Source organism: Myzus persicae, unplaced genomic scaffold, assembly GCF_001856785.1.
Source record: "Myzus persicae strain clone G006 unplaced genomic scaffold, MPER_G0061.0, whole genome shotgun sequence".
Classification (NCBI taxonomy): Eukaryota; Metazoa; Arthropoda; class Insecta; order Hemiptera; family Aphididae; genus Myzus; species Myzus persicae.
In genome coordinates this window covers 375,275-399,974 of record NW_019100791.1, presented here as the reverse complement: position 1 = coordinate 399,974, position 24,700 = coordinate 375,275, and the positions used below count along the sequence as shown (strand labels likewise).

General features: G+C 34.0%; 1 protein-coding gene across 2 annotated transcripts; it reads left to right on the top strand.

Moving 5' to 3' along the window:
• The first annotated feature begins 1,087 nt into the window (after positions 1-1,087).
• LOC111043027 lies at positions 1,088-22,771 on the top strand. 2 transcript variants are annotated; one of them, XM_022327807.1, is made up of 4 exons: positions 1,088-1,780; positions 19,243-19,369; positions 21,259-21,572; positions 22,421-22,771. In XM_022327807.1, the coding sequence occupies exons 1-4, from the start codon at positions 1,669-1,671 to the stop codon at positions 22,555-22,557; spliced, it is 690 nt and encodes a 229-aa protein (XP_022183499.1). In that variant the 5' UTR covers positions 1,088-1,668; the 3' UTR covers positions 22,558-22,771. The 2 variants fall into 2 exon arrangements, with proteins under 2 accessions (XP_022183499.1, XP_022183498.1); XM_022327806.1 differs by lacking the exon at positions 1,088-1,780 and adding an exon at positions 14,883-15,232.
• The last annotated feature ends 1,929 nt before the right edge of the window (positions 22,772-24,700 follow it).

The window sequence follows — 24,700 nt, the reverse complement described above, 5'->3', positions numbered from 1 at the left end:
TTTCGTCGTATACGTTTCCAAAAGCGCGTCAATACGAATATATTACCATACTGTCTGTGATATTAAACTAGTATATGTATAATGGCGTAGCCAGGAATTTTGTATTTGAGGGGTATTGTCCTTTTAGTCCCCTCCTCCTTGGCTATGCCTCTGTTAGTATATTACACTGTATACTCGCATTTTAAGCTTGGAAACTATTTTGTACAGACATTTCTTAGATCTCAGCGATCACATAGATTACTACAATATGATAATGTATCGTATTGTAATTTATAATACACCGCACTGGAGTGTCAAAATCGACACTCGACGCCGTGCACATATTATATAGGTAATTATAAATTTATAATAACGGCATGCCCGCCTTGAGGCACTATATTATACACTTGTCTTGGAATTTGACTTTTTGAATGGTTTTATAGTTTGTTAACGTCGTGACAGCTCGCGGGGACTTATCGTATATATATTATTGTACTCGGCTATAGCAGCTCTGGAACTGGAAATGTACCGCCGTGCACGTCGGACGAGTGATATGGGTACTTGACCGAAAACAAATCTTTCGACTGAAAGCTGACCGAGCGGCGAGCGGGCTGATATTTTGATCGAGGGTTAGATTCATAATATAGTATTATTACTATTCTCTGGCGAGACGATGCTCGCTCCCGTTTGCGAAGACTTCGTCGATGTTTACGGTTTTTCTCGATGCGATTTTCGCGGAGTAACTATTTGAAAAATCCAGTGTCGAGTCCACGGCGTCTGTTATCGATTCGAGGGACCCATTAGTATTATTATTATTATTTATTATTGTGTGGCTCGGGGTTTTTGTTTTTGTTTTTCGCGTTGACGACGACGATGACCGACGACCATAATAATATAATTGTACGCTCGAGCGGCGGACGGATAATCTGCAGGCGGCGCGGCGGGCGGGAGAACGGCTGTGACCTCGCCGCGGTCGGCGGCGGTGATGTCGCGCGTGTTTGCCACCAGGTGGCGCGCCGGTCGCGGGTCCCCGGCCCGACGACACCGCCGTCGCTCCGTGCCGGGCGAAAACGCGTTTTTAAAAAACTCAATTCCGATCATTCCTGACATTCCGATCCGCGCTGTCGAAACCGCAGCACGCACACACTCTCACAGTCACACACTCTCTCGCTCACACACGCACACACACATTGACATGAGCGGATATTATACACGCAGCGTAGAGCGCGAGCGCGCGCGCGCGCGCACGTATATGCCGCAGTGACGTTCCCCGGCCCCGCGGGACACCACAACCGAATCCGTTTGAGAACAGGTAAGTCCTCTGGTCGGGATCTCGTATGCTCGCCGCGGCCGTCCGACACGTACCGTACGTAAAACCTATTCATCACAACTACAACTGCACTGTCGTTCGATACATGATAATAATATTGTTTTCATAATAATAATAATAATAATAATAATATTATTATTATAACTGCTGTCGTATTTTGTCTCGCCAGCCGTTTCTTTTCCGCCAGTGTCGCGCGATAATCGTATCACCGTAGTCATTCTGTACTGTCGTACGATTCAATAATACTACCCTTACGATCGACGTAATAACATTAATCACATCTGATATACGTCGTCGCGGTGAACACATCCATCTCGGTCGTCTCTTTGCAGCGAACGACTACGACTACGACGTGCGGTATGGAAAGCGAATCGCCTTTGGAAGTGCTGTCCAGGGCGGCCACGATGCTGCACAGGGAGGAGACAGCAGCTGCGGCTGCTGCGGCCGTGGTGGAGTCGTCTTTCGCCACCAGTGAGTACCTCCTACCTAACTATACCTACCCAGTTAACATGCCTACTCGGACCTTATTCGGTGTTCTCGTAGATCTCTGCAAATATCGTTTTATTGCTATTATTTGAGTATTATTTCGATCATTATCTAATGTTATTTGTATGCATAACATTACATATTATATACTTTGATTAAGATTAATTTTAATCGTTGCCGCGTCGACTTGATGGGAATGACACTATGCGCGGTAAACGACAAGTGTGCGGTAGACCGCATATGACACTCGACAATCACATATATAGTGATGTCATTTACCTTTCCGTTTATTTTGTCGTATCAATATAATATTATGTGGTATCGATGAAAACAAAAAACATGACGTCCGGTTGGGGAGGAGACTGCGTATGAAACATACGACACGACGTGCACGCGTGCCGTGGGTTTCCCCAGTTTCCGACGCCCGAGAAACGTGCGCGCCGCTCACGGGGTCGCTGAGGTATCGAGCGGAGGTTTCTATTATTTTTGTCCTCTCATATCCGACGAGGACGACGAGCGCTCGCGCCGGTATCCCCGATCGTTATCGGCCCGGTCGATTTCTCCGGTCGGCCGCCGGTTGGGTTGCCTATGCCGCGCGCCCCAACCGACCGGATTCCCCTACGAGGCCGGAAATCTCCGACCGCCCCCCTACCCCGCCCACACGATCGGTTTTTGCGACGAGGGTGTGTTCGGCCCGCGTCTGACTATCGTAGTAGTCGAGCTTAGCCAACTACATAGTACCGCAACGGGGTTGTCGTATTTGCGTACGGTTTTCAAAATCTACCGACAAATGACGATGTATATTCATGCTACATATTATTATCATTATTACTATTTGTTATATGCTACTCGCTAGGGGGATTATTGATTAGAGTGAAAATCGCCATAGGAAATCAATCGATAGCGAGTATCCCATCTTTTGTCATATGACGGTGTGTTTTTTTTTTAATTTTTGTGTCTGTAGACACACTTTTTCTTGTATAGAAAAATATGCCCTGATCATCTGTACTTTGGCGGAGGTTTCTGGTTGCAAATTAGATCTCGTTGTTATTTTTAGAAGGTCAAATTGAAGATGATTATTTATTAACCGTGGTTCACAAAAAGTTAGGCAGTCTTCGATCAAAAGCGTTTTTCATCGTATTTACTTTACAATGATATATCATTGAATTCAAATTTAATTCAACCATAAATTCATTACAGTACTCAATGACGAGGAATCTCAACACCAACTAATGTACAGCTGAGTCTATACTCGACAGAATTTTTTGAAATTTTACTTTCGATGAACAAACATGCAATGATTTACATCTATTTAAATTGAATTGGACATACCTAATACAGTTGTCAATAAAAACAAATACTCTACAACAGGTCATCGGTCAAGTATTAATCAAAAACACATTACTGAATGCATATTTTTTTACTGATCTACCTACCTATATTATGAGACTGTGTATGATAACTAGATAAAGTTGCTCAACATATTATTACAATATATTAATATGTTATATCTATGTACATTGTGTTTACATTAACATAACATGAAAATAATGGATTTATTTATTTTCTAATGCTCTACGTAGGTAAATATAATATTCTAATTTTGTTTTTAAATAACTTTCGGCTTATGAACAAATATGATTATCATTTACCTATTTTACTATAGATATTTATCATTTTTAAATCTTTGAACTTTGACATTTTAATATCATTGTTACCTACACAGTAAACAATAAACAATTAAAAAGATAAGACTTAACAATAACTCAATATTCATCGATGTACTTATATTGTCAATGTTATTTAATATCATTCTAACTATAGAAATAAATAAATGTATTTATGTTAGTATAAAAGATGTAAAAAAATCACAACAAAATCGAAAAAAAAAAATGGGAATTCGCTGTTGTATAGTATCCTAGTGCCGAGGTTTTGAATCATAATTGTATACGAAAAACGGTTTGTTAGCCTGTATAATATCTATTGATATAACTTTTATTGAAAATGGTTCGGTTGTTTTTGAGCGTATAGACTATAGAGGACAAAGAAAGAGTGAAACGTTAATTTTTTATGCCTATACAATATAGATATTGTATTTTGCCTCGTGGGTTGAATTCATTTTTGCCCAGGACATTGGATTTATTATATTATTATTAAAATATTAATCATTAATTATTAAATGCATGATATTTATATCATACATAACTGTTATTAATTTTTGAACCAATGTATTGAAAATGTCATAATGCACCTATTGTAAAATACGTAAAAGTTGAGTAATAAGTTCTAGTAGCAAAATTACTAAAACTTTGTACTTATAACATATCCAAGGTTCAGTTATAAAAAATTAAAATTTTTTACTTTTTTTAGCTTTAAAATAATTTGCGAATGTTCGTAATTTTAAAGGATTTGATCAAAATTTAAACTCCAAACGCTTGTATAAAATTCCATTCAACCATGACTAAGGTATACTATTGTAAATCTTATAGCAATAAGAACAAGTTATGTGGGATTTTGTTTTAAGTTTTCAAGCATTTTGGCTGAATCTAAAAATGTCTATAAATGGTTTAAACTTAGTCTAAAATATGTTTTGAAAGGTTTATATCGTATATAAAAAATGATAATAATAAATAACATATAGAATAAAAATAAACATATAGGTATGCGTATATATGGTGTCCAAGCCATTTACCATTTCACCAATATTTACCTTTGATAGAACCCTTCAGGACAGAATTTGTTTATTTAATCATACCAGTTAATTTAGGAGATCATGACACAAAGATTAATAAGTAATAACAAATATTTGCACCGAGTTATTATTTGATGACGCCAACTGTTTTTTTGATTTTCTTGAGATGCCAAAAGTCGTCGTTAACCGTACAACGCTCTTCTTCTTTACCTACCCAATCCATTCAGTGTGTCTACTACGACTTCGGTCATATGATTATAATTTATTGCTATACACACAATGATTCTCAAGTCTGTATACAATAAATAAATAGCGAATATCCACAAGCTATTTGAACTACTTTTTAGTAATCTTGACAGTCCTGTTAATGATGAAAATAAGATTTTACAAGAACGAATACGAGTTTGAGAGTTTATACTTAGAAAAACACTTCACGGAGTGCGTGAGTAGGTGTTTACATTCGACGAACATCATAGTTCTTGGCGAACCTTACATTGTACGAAAATATACCACTCCCGCGGTGCTTGGCAGTAGCCAATTTGAAAATAAAATGGATATTGAAACGATTTTCAGAACGATTTCAATACTATCATTGGGAAGGCTCTGGTTACTAACGAATTAATTAAGTACTATGGGTACGTATTTGAAAACTCAGCATCGATTGACGCAGCCAACTGCCTCTGCTACTTGTTTTTCGAGCTCTAAAATGTTCTTTTGTGTCTCTCATTTTGTTAACAAAAAACAGGAGGTTATATTATTGTAAATATATATATATATATATATTTACTAGTTAGGTTCCGGGGTTGGCAAACATTTTTTAAGATTTTAAAAAAATGCACGTATTCCAGTAATATGTTCATAAATACCTAGGTATATTGATACCATTTTTCTCAGGTTAATGAGAGTTTTAAAAAAAAATTACTATAATTTTTATATCAGTTGTGGTATTTTGTTTCAACCATAAATATATTAACAAATACTAACAAATTGTATTATACTCTGGATTTGAAATAATTCATTGTGGAAAATAAACTTTCACGTATGCACTTAGGTAGATGGACGTGAATATTGAGTTATTTGGAATGAGCCACTTTTTTCAAAGTACAAAATATTATGTTTAAAAGCTGTGAGTTCCAAACTTTTATAATTTTTTAGAAATAATAAAGTCAATTGAACTAACAAGTGATTTACAAACAAATACCATTTTCATTTTATTAACAATATACATGGAAATAAATTATTATGCACTTAATAGAAAATAGATAACATATCTTGTAAATATTTATAACACGTCAGGGTAACTACCTCGATTAATAACACAGGATGAATACAGGATAAATGCAGATTTTCCATCCTCGATTTGTGATTTTATTTTCTACGTTACAATCTATATACATATCATATAATATGCTAAACATAACATGATCGAATTTCATGGCAACAAATTATAATAGCTGTATACAGTAAAAAATTATTTTTATAATGAAGTTATAAGGAAAACGATTTTGAGCGGTGACGTTTTGTCATTCTATCATACATGTTAAAAATTGGTTTTGCGTTAAATTCCCTGTCTTGTCACATTTTTTTTCTTGGAGACACTTTAAATTTCGCTAGGAATTTTCATTTTGACTTCTCAAAAGTACCAACTAGATTCATTTTTTTGTCAGATGCCGATGTCGAGAATCAGAAAGTTTTACTCGCCCAAATGTCGATGACAGATGAAAAGAAACATATTATTGTAAAGTCAATACAACCATTCGCTATACTCTCAGAATCTAAAAGACAAAACTTATTGAGAAAACTTAAAAAATATATTATGCATATTATATACTTATAATTCAAACTAAATGCCAATGTATTCAATAACAAAACACCATATGATATTGTTTAAAAACAAAGTGAAAAATATAAATACTTATGTATACTTCTAGCTATTTTTATGTCGTCGTTTCAAAATAATTGACTGTGAAAATTTCACAATTTTAAGGTAAATGAAATTGACATGACCTAATATTAACAATGATTAACTTATTTATTTGACCTAATTAATTATTTATACAGCATCATCAAATATTTGCCACAGTTTTCGTCACACATAAAATAATTAGTTTCGTCAATTTTTGAGTTGTACGCTATATGTACCTTGTCTATTATTATTTCGAAGTTTGAATAATTGGTTAGATATTTTAATACATTTTATTTGAAGATGTTTTTGGATAGTGCCATAGTTTTATTATAACAGCACCTAATATTTGACTTGTCTTCCATTCTATATGTGCAAGTAAGGGTTATTGGGTTAAATCATTATAAATAATATTGTCTATTATAATAAAGTATAAACTATACAAAGTATTAAATTGTTCTACTACGCATTTTTATGTAACATTAAACCTTAATTAGGTAATCTTTGAATAACTAACAAACTAATAACTGTATAGATATAGTCGTTTAGTTTACTAGCTTGTCTCTTAATAGCACTTGACTGATTAGTGATTATTGTATAGTGTTGCCTTTACCATTTTACTAACACGTATAATAATTAAGACTAAATAAATAGTAATTAACGCGTGTTTGTATGTAATTGTAGAAAATAAAATGTTGTTAATATTTTTCAAAACACATTACATCATAGTTTTCGAACAATTAAGTTTTAAAATAAAAATTATACGTTATGCGTAAAGCCCAAATTGGCCAATTGTAATTTATCTGTACAATATTATCCAATAGAATTATTTAATAAAGAAAAAAGTTGAAATTATATATGCGATTGCGCGTAAAAGTTTCAGTTTGTTCCTAATTAACTTGAATTTTCTAAATATTTAGATACATTTAAGCATTGGTTATAAACGCTAGGAATAATTTTGATTATAATCAACATATTAGGTTATTCTCTATAGTTGAGTCTAGTTAAGTTATTGTTTGTTCAAAATAATCAAAAACTATTGGTATTATTGTATAAATCGATTTTATACAATTTGAACAATTTGAAACTCCATTATGTGAATGATTAATATCTTTTTTAAATGTCTGAATTTTAAACTCATCAATGCTTACTGTGTCTTATATTGTTTTAAGTTATAATAGACAGGCTATGGTACCTGAGTACCTATTTTACTGATAAAAATTATAATTTCAATCGAACAATAACCATGAATAAATAGTGTATATAATTGTATCGACTCTGTTTTATTGAATCTCGATTCCCACTGTTAACTTACGCTTTGACGCTTATGTACTTACTACAGGTTGTATTAAAATTTAACGTAAACATATTTTTGTTGATAAACATAAATCTCTTACACTGTTTACTTTGGTGACATATAGATTGCGTTGTGTTGTTCAACATTGAACTGTTTGTAGAGAGGGGATACTGAACTTGTGCTAGAGGGGATGGAGTCGGAGCATTTACTGCTGGCGGCAGTAGGCGAAGGACACGTGTTAATTTCTCTATTCTTAATTCAGTATTGTTTCGTGTGTTATGCAAAGACATGTGCATTACATTGAACTACTTAACCACCGTGCATAAATTTACTTAATAATCATTATTAATTGAGAAAAATTGTATTTCTACAATTTTTTTTTAATTAATTATCTTAGATATACCTACAACCTTTTTGCACACATAAGTGCGTTAAACAAACATATTATTTATTATTATGCATTTACCCATGTAAGATGCAAACATTAATATTTAATACCTACCATATATTTATGTACTACCTACATATTATTTATTATAAGCTAAATTAGGTTCTTAACTTTAGGTTCTGAAAATTAGTTGAATTATAAATACTACTAGTTGAAATAAAAACAATTTTTTTTTGGCAAGAGACTTTTATACTAAAAAGGTTATAACTTTTATTCCACGTGTTTTTGTCTAATTCTTAGTAACATTTCATTGTTTGATAATGTATTTAATTCATGCTTTACACATAATTCAATTTTAAGGTTTTATGATCATAAATATAGTTCTACATTTTAACCATTTGGTGCAATTGAAAAAAACAATTGTTTTAATGTATAGACTTGTATAATATACCTAACAATAACCTATAACTATTTTTAAACAAGTAATTATTTTAAACATTATTGCTTATAACTTATAAGCCTAACCACTTCACAAGAAGTGTTAAAATTATGTAACCTAGTTGATTCTAATGTCTTGATGGTTCAATCCGTTTTTAGTTATGATTTAGTGAAAAGTGAGAATTGAATAAATAATATATCTTCATAAAATCAAATAATATCACATTCACATTGACCACAAATATGAAATAACTAGACATTAAAATATCCCGGATAATCCAACAGTCATATTTACCCAAATATAATTTAAATCCATTGTTTTTTTAGTAAAAATGTAAGGTGTTAACATAGTAATAGAAGCAGAACACGGGTAAACAGTGTGAGAAAGCGTGTTTGTTGCTATACCTATGTTCTATAAGTTTTAGGCTAAATCTATGTATAGTTATTTGTTTTAGTGATTATTTCTGTATACAGTTGAAGAAATTGACTTTTTTTATAATTTAAAATATTTTGATACGGTGTTATACTTTGCAGGCGAATTAAAATAAATATTGGTGACTGTCGATGAGTTTCAATTAGTTCGTTTTTTTATTTTAAATTCAGATTTCAGACGGCGGTAATTGGTGACTGCCAACGGGTAATGCTTTGTGATTTAAATGTATTTAATTGGCCTGATTTCTCTGGAAATGCAAATTGTTGGCACTTGTTGCGGCATTACTACATCAATCGGTTATATTTTGTTTAAAAACCAAACGTTGCCAACGATTTATCGAAAATATTAAAGGTTAATTACAAATGTGGCAATTTTTTTTCATAGTTGTGGATTATTATCTTTTTTTGGACCTACATATTGTTATAATATGCATTTTTAATTTTTATGCTTTTAAAATAAATCTATGGCGTAATGTGTATACGGTATGGGTAAACCTACTAATTAATTTTGATTTTGAATGCTCATAGTTGTTAAGAATATTATAAGATCCAAGTATTTAAGGAATAATATATTGTTTAGTATTAATATAGCAGTTTTGTTATTAGTTACAAACTAAGTACATAATGGTCAATAATTAATAATTGTATAAACAATACGCTTACGCAGTTATGCCCATGTATGTTGTATACAACATATTACATTACATTTACATAAAAGTGAATTAGTATGCATAGCCTATTCTTAATCTCCATTTTATATAATTAATAATATATGTATGTATTATGTACGGTCGTGTTCGTATATATTATACAGCGCAGCATGTCCGCGGGTATATTGCGACTTAAAAATTAGTTAATTTTTATATTTAAATCATATTAATAATGTGATTTATTTATTTAAATTGCTTACAGCCGTAAAGGAAAATATATTTTACTCAGAAAAACAATTACTCACTGTAATATCTAAATAATTTGGATTATTTTTCTATCTTCATAGGCCTATCACGTACCTATCTAATTGTATGGATAAATAAATGTGTACACCTCTTTCAAAAACAAAAAATCGTACAACCCTACATTTTCTATATGGGATAATACTGTTAACCTAGGTACTTACAATTATTTACCTATTCCTTCCGAATTAACTGATATTTTTACTTCTAACTTTATTTTCCAATGACTTAATATAGGTAACATAAAACTTGCAATGTGTATTAAAGAGAGCATTATTTGAAAAATATCTCCTAAAAATATGTCATGTCAATTGTTAGTTGCACTCGGTGTCGGTGTATGTTTTATTTGTTTTTTTGTTTTTTTTTTACTCGTTGATTTATTCACGTTAATGATTACGAGATGGATAATAGTATTTCATCCCACAGTTTCCGATCGACCGGCTTTTCCCGGGTGAAAGCGTTAGGACGATATTCCGATGTAGCTGTTAAGTTTTTTTTTTATACACTCCCGCGGTAGTTATAACTGTTTTCTCGCCGATTTCCTTGGGGAGTAGCAATTTAAGTGCGCCCACCGATACAGATTTTTCGCTGATTAACGATGACTGTAATCTGCAAGCAAGAAAAAAAAAATGTATAGAAAAAAGGAACCCAATCGAACGAAAATTACCGATTTCTAGGTTCCTAATTTATATCAATTCAACAGGCTTATATTTCTAACGCGATTTTTAATCGGATATATATATATATACTGTGGGTTTGAATAGTTTGTACAAATCTCAAGCTTTCTAAAATATGTATGTTTTTTTTTATTTTTACAAAAAGGCCACCGCATAAGTATTCGAAATATTTTGAGGTCAAAGCCTCGCTTTGAGATAATATACATATTTAAAATACAAAATAGAATGCCAAATATTTTGGTCTTTCCGCCGTGGAAAATTTATGTGTGTAAAGTCTATGCCAAACAACTAAGACAATTATGTGTGTAAACGCCTACCCACCAGCACGGTCGCCCTGTCTGTTTTCAAGTTTAAAAGTGCACGCCACCACCTTATGGTGTACATAGGTAGGTACGTATCCGTGCGCGACGATAAAATCCTTTTGGACAAGTTCCAAATCATCGATGAGATATTATAAACAAAATGTTTATACGTTGTATTACAATGCAGACGGTGTTTTGCTTAGTCACACGCGAGGCCGTCGGGGAATATAATATTTTGTTGTAATACTCGTATTATCATTAAGCCAAAATTGACAACGTTTATGTTATTTAATTATTATAAAAATGTATACGTCTCCTTTATATATAGCGTGCTCTGTTTTGAATTGTCAATAGAGCTATGTATACTAGTATACTATTATACTACTACTAGATGTATACAACGTGATTTTTAAGCATGCTTATCTTATTTTTATGCTTAAATTATGCATATATTCAGATTTTGATTTTTGGAATTTCGAAATTTACTTTAAGAAACTTAATACAACTTACTAAAATATTCATATGGCTTTCAGGTAGGTATTCTTGAAAATTCAAAAAATAAAGAAATAATTTAAGCAGGCTAAAAAAAATCACCCTGTATACTATACTTATATAATATATGATCACACCAATTTAATAGTTAATTTTCGACGTTTTTAAATGTCTTTTGTGGATCCCTTAAATTATATAGTTACTGTTGTACCTACCTACGCTGTGTTAAATTCAAATATGAAGTTTCTTTAATTTTTGATTGATTTAATATTTAATTTTAATGCACCCATCAGTAACAATATTTTTTTTTCAAACTTCTTACACTTGCAATTTTTACCCCCATAATCCTAGTACATATTCAATTTTTTTTTAATATTTGATAAAAAACTATTTTTGAATTATAAATAAGTGCCGTTGAAGAATGTAATGCTTTGAATATACGTAATTGAAATTTGTGACAACAGAATAAATTATTATCATGCAAGAATAGCTCACATATTTTTTCGCGGACAACAGATAAGCGTTGTATGTTTGACATCTCTAATTTTAAGTTCAGTAGAATTGTTTAGTATTATGTTAGCTTTATAATATTCTTTTAAAATGATTCTCTCATTAGTCATGACTATTAGAGTTTTCTTCGTATTTATCTATTTACGATACAAACAGCTTAAAATTTAAATTATACTTATTTTCATTACGAGAAATAATTAAGTCCATTACTGTTGTTTTTTTAAATTACAAAAATGATTATATTTAATAACATATAATTGTAGGTATGTATATTGTATAATGTTATATGGTCACATTTTAATCCTCTAACAATTTAAGTTCTTAACCGATTACGAATTAAAATAGTAATCTATTAAAATATTTAGCTCTAATGATGATACGAAGGCGATCTAAGTCCCTAATCAGTAAAGCTAGTTTATCCCTGGGTATTCTTCCATTGATTCGATTACTCAAATATTAACATATCTTCAATATTTATCAATTTTATCTCTCGAATTTTCAAGGATTTCAAAATTTGTAAATTGGTAAAAAAATTAATAGCCAACTAAATCTTATGCATACAATAATTAATAAAGTTTTATTACAAAACGTCGGTTAGTCATTCCTCAGAAGAATTAGCATAGCTTTATTATTGTAATCGAATTGTTACCAAAAATTAATAAAATACGATGTAAAAAGCTAATAGCCCTTGTCGCCAAAGTTAAAGATCAAAAAGAAAAAAAAAGGTTTATTATATTTCTATCACACACACACACACACACACACACACACACACATAAAATATAATATTATAGTACTTATCACTAGTTATATAGTTATATAATACAGTAGAATGTGCACATGAATTTATAGTTCGTAATTTTTGCGCTCGGCGTTAATTATTGAAATATGTATCAATTTTGCTGCTTGACCCCGACAATTGTATATCGATATAATAAGAGTGCTGCAGTATACCGTAATATAGAGGTACTTATAGTACTTTTATTTTATCTAGTGGGCACTTGCAATTTATTGATGCGTTGTATAATATTTGTTGTCGGAGTGTTTCATACTTTGGCATTATTACCTGCCTATACATTGGTAATAGGTATAATATGATGAGTGGTGACCACTAGTTATAATATTTTATTAACTTCAACTAACGACTTTGTTGTTGTTTTGTTGAAACTATAGGAATTCATGAATGGATTTTACGTTTACGTGATTTATTGAAAACGCTAGCCAATTAAAAAACCGTTAATTATATATTAAGCTAATCGATACCTTGCGTTTACGAAAAAATAAATTCTATTTATAGGTTTTATGAACATTAGACATGTGCGACATTGCCTGTATTGGTACACTGAGTACAAAGATATTCTTCTTATTATAATATAGGATTTCGCTAGAATAAAACTATAGCGAGAAGTATATAAATATAATATTACGTTAATGTCATGTAGCTAAAGTAGTTTCTTGGCAGTTTTCTCATTAGTGCGTCGTATACACCTATGCGACCTATCCACCTAAGAGAAGAGGGCAATAACTTGTGAATGTGTCGGTGATCACTGTTCTGAGTGATCAGCATTCAAATATTTTAATTTAAAATATGTAAAATAATCGTGTACACAATAGGGTATAAGAATGGCACTAATACTTAGTATCCTAACCTAGTGTACGAGTATACGCCTTTACAATTATTTTTCTATTATTAAAGACAGAATTATTGATAACCGAGGTCTAGCTCGCTTTTATGGACGAGAACAGCCGAAGATTCCGCTGGTATGTCATCGTAAACGTTCGTCAAACTTTGTAGGAAATATATGGAAATGTATTCCAATAATATTACACGCGCTCTTATACATATTATAATATATTATGTAGTTCGCCGGAAGCGTTCACACACTGCGTTTTCCGATCGCACGTCCGTCGTCTGCGTCGAATATTATTATTACTACCACCATCTATATGTTATTATTATTTTATAACATTTTATTATTTATTATGTTATATCGGCCGTCTCGATCGTAAAATCTCAGGGTGCTTTGTATAGCACTATGGCAGCTAAACACACACTCACACACAGCCAAGCACGCGTTTCCGAATTCGGTTCCCACACTGATTTACGATGACGACGCGGACCACCTTATCTTAATCGTCTTTTGCTACCGTCTCGTCCGCGTATACGACTAATAATGGTATATTTATAATAACATGGTACACATCGCGTGTACACGACGGTAGCCCGGGGGCCCTGTGGCGCAGGTACCGTCGGACTCGTCTCGATGATGGTAGCCGGTCCATCTCGCGTCTTGATTTCCGGAGCTCCCCGCTATAGTGGTGTGTACTGGTCATCATCAACACACGATTTAATTGTCTTATTCTGTGATATAATATATTACAACCACAACAAAAATAGTAGTATTAATAATAATAAACATAATATTATCAAGCCGCAGTGTGCGTGTCTTTTATTATAATAATATATTATATTGTAATCGCGAGAGCGTTATTATTGTCGTCGTCGTCGTCGTTGTTGTTGTTGTTGTAGTTCCCTCACGAGAGGGGAGGAAGACGATTTATAATAATATATAATAACACGGTAGAATATTATAATAATATAACATTTCTATACGGTCCCGAGCGTGTGTGTCTTATAAACGCGTATACATGTACAAGAATGATGTATGTACATAATAAATGGGTACGTTTAGGCCGGAGGCGTTGTAGTTTCCGGTGAACCCTTTTTTACATTATTTATCGTGCGTGTGTGCGCGCACCTGTGGAGCACGGGTCGGGGTGCCCATTAATGAAAACGGCGGAGGACGCGTTCGCGGTGTACTAGCGCGAGCGCGCGCGGGACCACCGCGCCCGACCGGACGCCGCGCGAACGCTTCCTGGCCACGGCGGCGCGCAACCGGTTTCCCGCAGCCGCACCATGAATGAACCGCGGCGGCGCGGACAATCTTTAAAAGCGGCGGCGGCTCGACGACGACAACGACGACGACGACGACGCCACCGCCGACGAGCCGCAGCCGCCATTCATCGTTCGCAACGCGTACGGTCCTGACACGCACTGTCGACGCCAACAGACTGTCATTCGTTGCACACGTATAATTAATACTATTTGGTTCGCTGTTTTTTTTCGGTTTTCTCGAAATTTTTCGGTTACGATCCGTCGATCGTCCGGTTGATATAATATCATATTTTATAGTATAATACATCATAAACGGCAGACCGGGTTATGAGCCTGTGCGTCATGTTCTCGAGATACGAACAACACAATCGACACCGGGACGGTCGGAACAACAAGGCGGACCGGACCAGACACCTGTGGCAGCCGTGGGTGGAGAGGGCCGCCGACTACTTTGACGGTGAGAGAAGCAGGATAGCGAGATTTCCCGAGGCTTTCATTTCCTACGTATATTGTATTTTTATTGTTTATACACATAAGTGAGTAGAATAGGACAACTCGAAGGTACCGATAAAAAAAAATTCAAAGTCTTCGACGCATTGAAGTGATAAAGTACTTACTTAACTACTGTAATAATATTATACGATGTCGCGTGGTGTATGCTCGTTATTGTTGCAACGGGTGATACCCATAATACCCATAATTCGTTGTGCAACACAATTATGTCACATAATATTATATTATAGTATGTTGTTTATTGTACCCATTATTATAATATTTTCGAAATTAATCGATCGCCTAACAATTTCGTTAATAGAGTTCTGCGCACACTGGATTTTTAATTTGTTCGGCGAGACCGCCATATATGTATATGATCTTTTTCGTACGTCTGCTTGTGTTTTCGGTGTTGAAATCGCAATTTATTTTCAATACAGTGTCTTATTATACTGTAGCATGGACAATGCGTATTATATAAGTAGCTGATATCCAGCTAACCTGGTTGCGATAGTAGTTTTTCATTGGCGGAAAATTAAATTTCTGTCTGTCGAAATGTACTCATTTACAAATATCGTTTATATGACACACACGCAGGATAATTAATTAATGTAATATGTAACGATATTATTGAGTGTATACGCCAAATACACAGTTTGTCCTCGATTTATTGGTGGTGTTACAAGACGTGAAATCTGAAAATATGAATATCAAATCATCGGCATTATATTACATTATAGTTGGGTACATCGTTATTGTAATTTATAACAGAATATTGTGTTTGTTTCTCACCCACAATATTATTTTAACTGTTGGAAAACAATACCACTTGTAAATAAATCGTCAACGCAACGACTGCGTGTTGGTACATGCACGTGGATATATTTTCAATAATCGTGCACGAAGTTCACTTTCAACTCAATTTATGCAAATTAAATTCATTGTAATTACACACTTTAACGTTAAAGTCTTCACTAATCCAATTAGGCGTATTTGGCAGTGTTCGGGTAGTGCGCGAAGCAAACTCATTCCGTGTTATACTCGTACAACTTGTGATTACTAAATTACAATATTTCTAAAATGTGTGTGACATAAATAGTGTTAAGACACAAACGTGATTTCCGAAGCGATTTCGATTAAAATAATATCGTGTAATACGTTGTTATACTCATTGAGACACCGCCAGACAATGTTTACTTAAATCTGTACAAAAATCAATAAGGGGATGATTTTGCTGCAGTTGTACACAAAAATTAATTCTCTCCACACACCCTACTGGGTGTGTACCTGCCTAACCAGTTGCATGCAGAGAGTTTCAATGTTCGACCGTCCAATGTTGCGTGATAATAAGATTATAATATTGCTACAATAACGTTTGAATATTTAATTGGGCATTTGACGTTCAATATGCATTCATCGAAATGACATAATATGCGTAATGATTCAATTCTTATATATTATTATTATAGATCGCGGGTAGTTAGGTCATTTCTGAGATGACAATATTATAAAATATACTTGAAAATAAGATACATAGACGTACTTATGTTTTGCTCGCTTGAAACTATAATGATACATTCGCTGCACTTTAATACAGATATAAACCGCGTTTCTTCGAAAAATGGGTACCTTACACTCAAAAAGTCAAGTTGTAGCGCATACGCCTAATACAAAAGTTAAAAAGTTGCGAATTATGATCCAACAGTTGTTTATACTTCTATAGTCTCATTTCCCGCAATCAAATAACCGAGTTTTAGGGTGTGCCCTGTTTTTAATGACACATCGAAATACAAAAGTCTGTATATCTATTTATGATTGAAGTATTAATAACCGTTTTTGTATATTATAGGTATCCGTCGAAGGAACTTTCATCACTCGCGCGTCGATAAATCTTAATTTAGCCCTATAAAGAAACGTTTAAAATACAATTGGACAAATAGCGATAAACAATTACGCGGCTATTATTTGAAACCGTGAAAAATGAAATAAAATAAATTAGACCTAACGCAGAACCTGAGAGGTGCTCGAAGTGTAGAGCTATAAAATAATTTGTACTTACATATTATACATATACGATTTATATTATATTTATTTTCTTCATTCATAATATTGTTTTAATGTTGTTAATAAGTGGCTTAGTGGCGTGCGGTTAAGTTTTTTTACGATTTCGTTTAATATCATTAATAATATACGAATAAGCTATAGGTATAGTATATATTTTAAGAATATAATTCCGACGAATAATTGATGCGATGGATAATCTTCCTATAATATTATACATTATATGTATTAAAACCCTCGTGTTTTAAATAAACGTTATCAATTATGTAATTTATTGCGATAGTCGTATTTGTATTATAATAATTGCGCTGAGCGGCCGACGAATTGGTCATCCGATTTCAAAGAAATCTATTGTTTATAGCAAATTATATACTGATGTAAAAAAAAAAATCAATAAATTTGTTTTTATTTTCAATATAATCGGTTTAATGACGGCTGTCGGTTTGTGTACATAAATCGTCATTATAGGCTATCATCGATACGCGAGTGCCCGCCGACCATAATGTTATAATATCAACTTCGGAGAAAATAATAACACACAAGTCGCTCTCATAGATTCACGCGAGTCATCCCGCGCGTCCGTCCGACTCGCCACGTCCGAAAGACGCGATGGCGTTAGTATAATAATAATAATAACAACAATATCTAATAATATTATTGAAATATATTATTTAATGTTAATCACGAACAGGAAACGTGCGCACTTTGTTCGTATGCCAAGTGTGCGTGTGTGTACGGTCGTCGTCGTCGTCGTCCTTCCGTTGTCCTGCGTCGTCGGCCTGCACAGGACGGGAAAACGGAAATAATAATACTAGTCATAATAATAATAATAATGTAGTGAGGACTACGTGTGCACCTCTATAATATAACGTACACACCGGACACACGACACTCGTCGGTATACACGTATATACATTTATGTGTACATAATATGGGCAGTGTTCACGTAGTTTGTTATTAATCTGGCATTCTGGCTTACAGCGGAGGAAAAAAATAATAAATGAGGCGTATAAGCTACGATAATAATATACATATTGTTGAGGATTTCATGCGATTGGCCGCTATATTATGCGTATTAAACCGTTAATCAAATTGTAGAAACCTCCGCAGGTTGGACATTGGCGCAAATAGTGTTTTTGAGACATGCAGCGAAGAGTTCAGCGATTTCGATGTAGAGACGAACATTTTTCATTCGTATATTCCAACGCGGTGTAAAATCTTCAGGTATTCTTTTTTTTGGGGGGGGGGAGGAGGCTATGCAACCCCAGGGAGGCTCAGTCCACCCCCAACCACCCGTTATTCGCCTCTACGGATATAGGTGCGGTACATCAGGCGCTCGCTTAACGTATAACGATATAATAATTATAATAAATAATATTATGCCTCGAAGTCACTGCATTGCAGGTGCTGTAACATAAGCCGTCGTCGTATTATGGAAAACTTCTCCTCCAGATATAGTTAAATGTCAGGCGATAAATTATTAAAATAATATTATGTCGCTCCGGTGCCGTACGTACTTAGGTATACAAATATATTATTATGGATTTTGTGCGAGGTGACGTGGCGGTGGGAAATCTCAAGAACGCTAGGAATTCAGCGAGAATCCCGCAGATGAATATCATCTATATATTATAATATTATATGTGTGAGATATTTATTATAATAATATGTACAACCGGTATAGATACTCCGCCGCCGCGTGTCGTATTACCGCTGTACGTTTTGTATTATACCACTTAGGTACCATCATTATTATCATTATAACCGGTTGGATTAAAAACGCATAAATTCTGTATGGTGACACACTGCGGCATGCGAGCGTGGCACTCGGCTGCAGGATTTTGTCCGGTGGTGTACCTTTGCATATATTATTACTGTTTTTCTAAATGAGATTTTTCTTATTTGTTTGTGCAGATCATTCGCGGTCGCTGTCTCTGAGATGTTCGGCGATGGAGGGAACCGTCGGCACAGTCGGCAAATGGAAGAGGGAAAGAAGACACAGGGCCGTCTGCACGTCACCCGTTTCGCCAACTCCGCCGCCGTAAGTACTACATGCTGCACCCACACCAGACCTAGACAACACCTGTCCAACCCTCGTAGTCTCCAACTTCTGCTCGAGTCGTAACCACGGGGTGGCCGGAAGATACGAATATCCTCGGGTGGGACGGGAGGGTAAAAGGATAACTGCAGTTCTCGAATTTTAAGCATAAGTAGTTTTGCCTATATTATTATAATCTATTGTTTTTATATTATGATTGCAATTAGATGATAGTGACTAATAGGTTTCTAAAAGTTTAAAATAGTAAGCTCTTAATACAATTCATAGATATCGATGAGAAATGATTAACTTGAAAATAATCCGTATCCCTCGAAATCAATTATTTAATTAGATACCTACCTACATTATATATTTATATTGCAGACTGTATGATAGTATAAGTAATATCTATATAATATTATTTGTTCTATGTATAAAATAGAAATGGAAAAATTCAAAACAACTTCTTTACAAACCGTTTAAGTTAGTGATAATGTAAATAATTTTTACCATAAAAAATGGCTTTGTATTCATTGATAATTGTTAACAAATTTAGTTAAAACACGGTCAACAGTTATAAGCTACATTAGTATGTGGATGTATAGAAAATATGTGTATGCAAATGCAAGCACAGCTAAAGGAATTTAATGACCAACTACATTACTATAATTTAATTAGAAATTACTAACAAGTTTCGGATATTTTGAATAATTCTTTTTTATCATATTTAAAAGTATTTTTTGCTGACAAAAAACCTCAAATAACTCGAGAAATAAACAAATATGAATTTTGTATAGAAAATGATGAAATAAATTCTGAATTATGAAAAAAATATAGGCTAAATATTCATAATTATCTCAAAAATATGTTCAAATATGCAGAGTACATGTTTTACAACAAATTCTGTGTATGGTCAAACAAATCGCCAACATTTCTGACCCCTGCAAAGCAACATAAAGCCAATGGTCATACTTATTATACGGAAACCTTTTAACTTGCTTTCTATTTGTTGCCATTGAACATAATATTTATACTATTCAAATATTATCTATGAAAGCAGATATGCAGTGCAACCCAAGAAAATAATATGATGTCACAAAAATATTAAAATGGATAGTATGTAGTTAAAAAAAAAATGATAAAATGTATATAGTGTGTAGTAGTTACAAAAGTGAAAACATAAAATAAAATTCCTGACATCGCGTTACCAAGGCATTGGTTATGCTTATAACCAACGTTGCGGTTGCGACAAGAGCTTCCGTCCATCATGTTCGATTTACAGCGACAATTGACTATAGACGGCTACCTTCATTTTTTAACAAACAATTACCCGACAATAGGCTCAGCAGATTGTCCACCCAATTCTTATTTTTCCACGGAACGAAGTACATCAAACGCCATAATCAGTACGTCGCTGACGGATTAGCTATACTTAGAGGTCTGAGGTTCTGGTATAGTACAAGAGGTAAAATCAAATACCTGACATCGCTGCACCAGTGGCGTATTTGAGACTTCACCTAGGGGGGGGGCGATATTAAGAGGAGTAAACCGCCCTACCAATTAAAAACATTTTTTTTAGACATATAAAAAAACAAAGCATTTTTATTATTTAATTTAGCACTTTTATTAAAGAATTTTTATTACAAAACAAAATCTATATTTCTTTTTTTANAATAAGTGCCTCTTCTGTTGTATGTAATTTCAGGACAATATTATTGAATAGTCTATTCTCTTCCCCCCCTCCCGAAGAAAAACCATGTACGCACCTGCTGTATAACCTTTCCTATAGTGCAGCCATTAGGTATACACGACCTGCCGTGTTGCATACATCGCATTCCAACACCGCATCCAAGTCACCGATCGCAACGACGGTTAATGTATTACATATCTAGTTTCAGAAACACTCAAGAGCCACTGGACATGACGACAACGGCTGGTTCCAGGTCGTTGCCCAAAGAACGAGCTTCGGTGATCATGGCATCGCCGGCCACCGGACACAGGGCACTGTCGTCGGCGACGGCGACAGGTGGCATCAGCGACCCAGTCATTGACGAACATTTCAGACGGTCGCTGGGCAAAGACTACATGAACGTGTTCGCACCGGCCGTCGCGCAACGACAACAACAGGTTGCCGTCACGGCCGCCGCCGCACCGTCGACCGACGGCGATGATGACGACGACGACGACGATGACGCGGGATTATCAGGTATATACCTTAATTATAATATACCTATTGTTTTTGTTTACGGTGCCCTGACTAGTTATACCATTTGAGTTCACCTTCAGGCATAAAAAATATGTTTTTGTCCAATCTAAATCCGTGACCATATAATACACTGCACTTATATTATGTCTATAAAAATGTCAAACGAAAACTTACAACTTACAAATCACGACGCAGAGCAACTGATTAAATAAATATATTTTTTTTGTTAAAATTTAAGTACCTATAATTGCATTTAAAATGGTAATATAGCCGATTTGCAAACCAATATCTTTTAATTTTATCGAGACTTTTATGAAACGTAATTTTAGACGAAATCAAGTTTTCAGTATCGTTAAACTATTTATCGGCCTAATTTGTTCATTATACACACCAATACTGTACATAGGGCTACACCTCGGGTCACACAATACGATGTTACTTTTATTAAATACTTTAATATGTACATTGTTAATTATTTTCATCGTATTTAAAATAAGCTTTAACTATCGGCCCTAAAACGCAGTTGAGTAAAGGTAATATAAAGTGCAATTTGTTAACCTCCCCCGCTCACACATCACTGGTCCAGCTTCAGATACCATTGCAGATGACTCGTACTTAGAGTGTGTGTGTGTATGTGTGGGGGGGAGACATGTCCTGATAAAACTTGTACCTATTGGATCATCGTACAAAGATGTGTAGACCCAAAACGTCTAAATTGTCTATAACCAATAACTTTACAGCTATGTACACTGCACACGATAGTCGACAGTATAGTATTATCATAATATTTACGTTCAAAAATTGTCTGGCACGGTCAAAGTAATGAATTAAAAAAAATTTATTTTCAGCGGTCGACGATCACTTTGCCAAAGCTCTGGGCGATACGTGGTTAAAGCTGCAAAAAGAAGAATACCAGAAAAAGAGAAAAGAGACGACTGCCGCCGCTGCTGACGGCAGGCAAAAAGTGAACGTATACGCGGCGTGAGGGAGAAAAGCGACCGAAAAAAACGGAACAAAAAATGAGATAATTTTAGGGGATTTGTGTTATATTTATATTATAAGTGCAGCAGGAACAGCCGGACGTGAGCCCGGCTTCGGGGCGGTGGGCTAAACTGCGTAGACTATTATTTTATGTATATGATTATTCTTTGTACACTTTAAACTTTGTAAATAAAAACAAAACAAGTATTTATGAGAAATCTTCTTTATTTTAAAATATTAAACGTTTTCATTAATTTGCAGTAAAGAGCGATAAACTTTCAAAATAAATGAATCTTCAATCATTTGACTTAATGAAAAATAAAATAACAAAACAAAAAGTATAGAATAATTAAAATTGAAATATTGTGTATAAAATAATGTCTTTATACCTAGTAAAAACCACTCGTCGATATGTATTAGTCCGATGTCCTTCGAACAAATCGCACACGACGGAAACATAGTACCTACGCCGTCAATGGCGAAAGTGAAAAAAAAATAATAAAAAAGTTAAATGACAACAAATTGGTCATAATAATTAACTTATGTTTGCGGATCACAATGTTTGAAATTACGCGTGGTTTTTGGTCGGTCTTACATATTTTAGTCCCACGTTATAAATCGCGAGACCGACGTGAGCACATAAAACTATTGCGTTTCCCTGTATGTTATAAATAATTCCGATACATCAATCAATTAAATTGTCTATTAACCACTAACTTAAAATCTAATTAGTCAATATGTACAAACGCGCACTGGAAGACGTTATCGGACGAGTTCTAAATTAAAAACGCATCACACGGGAATTAGCAGTTTGGCGTCAATCAGCGACTGGTATGCAATTTCTTCTCTGCCGTTATACAACTCCACGCCGACGATGTCGTTGTTCGATTCGCTCTGTAAATCAAACGTTTTCGACTTTCGTTAGTTACAATATATTATTGTTATACATTTATAATGGATTACGCACATTAACGGGCACGATTACGAATTTAAAAACGATCATTAATAAAACTCTATACGTACGATTCCGACGATTTTTAAATCGACGCCTCTCAACGTTTTCGACAGTTTTTTAACGACGTCTTTGGCGTTGGCGTTGTCGCTCAGTCTGACGTTTTCCAGCTGACAGTCGATCGTGAACATGGGCAATTCGAAAAACTCGGGGAGACAAGGTCTAAGACTGTTGAAAGCGAACAAAACCAATGTCAATATAATAATAATAATAATAATAATGTTCGTCCAACAACAGACTGTCGTTGAGTAATATTTAAGACTTCCATTAAATATATAGTATGATTTTTTAGTCCCAATTTTTCCCTTTAACAATACATTTATTCAAATTTCTGACATGTTTTGTAAGACCAAGGGGCAAGGAGTGACCAGTAGCGATACAAACTTCTATTTTTCAAATAGAATAACCTCTCTATTTACTGCAAATTATGAAGCCGATGATTCGCTTAAAAATTCGGATGTATGGTAACTTCATTAAATTTCTAAAGAGTAGTTTCTGAATTATTAAAATTCTGTACTTGGGATTATGCTTTATCATCACAAATGGTTTTATAAACATATAAACTATAAGTAACATAAAATGTAGTATTTATTATATTTGAATTATTTTTACAATTTATTTACATTGATAGATCAATATTCAATAGTATTTACCAGCTTTTTAAAATCGTCGAAGTTCCCATTTCTACTTAACCCATTACCATAGACATATAATCATTAGTAGGTACATAAAGTTATGCAACTCAAAAACTACTCTTTCGAATTTTGATTTAGATATATCAAAATCCTCAGAAAAAATACCGGCTTTGTACCTAAAAATGGAATTGGGGTTCCTATTTGAAAAACAGAAAGTTCGCAGGATCATCTTTAAGTGGTATAAGAAATTTCAAGAACTCGAAAATATGGACTTCATGTATTCAAAAATTCCAAATATCAAAATTCGAATACATGCATAATTTAAGCATAAAAATAGGATGAGCATGCTTAATAAATCATCCTGCGTATTTAACTGCCAACACGGACTTACTTGTTTTGTCTCAACTTGATGGATATGCCAGAATCGACTAAAAGTACCGAGTTTCCGATGTCTTCAATAACACCACGTTGCCACAGCTCGTGGTGATAAACAGCGACAG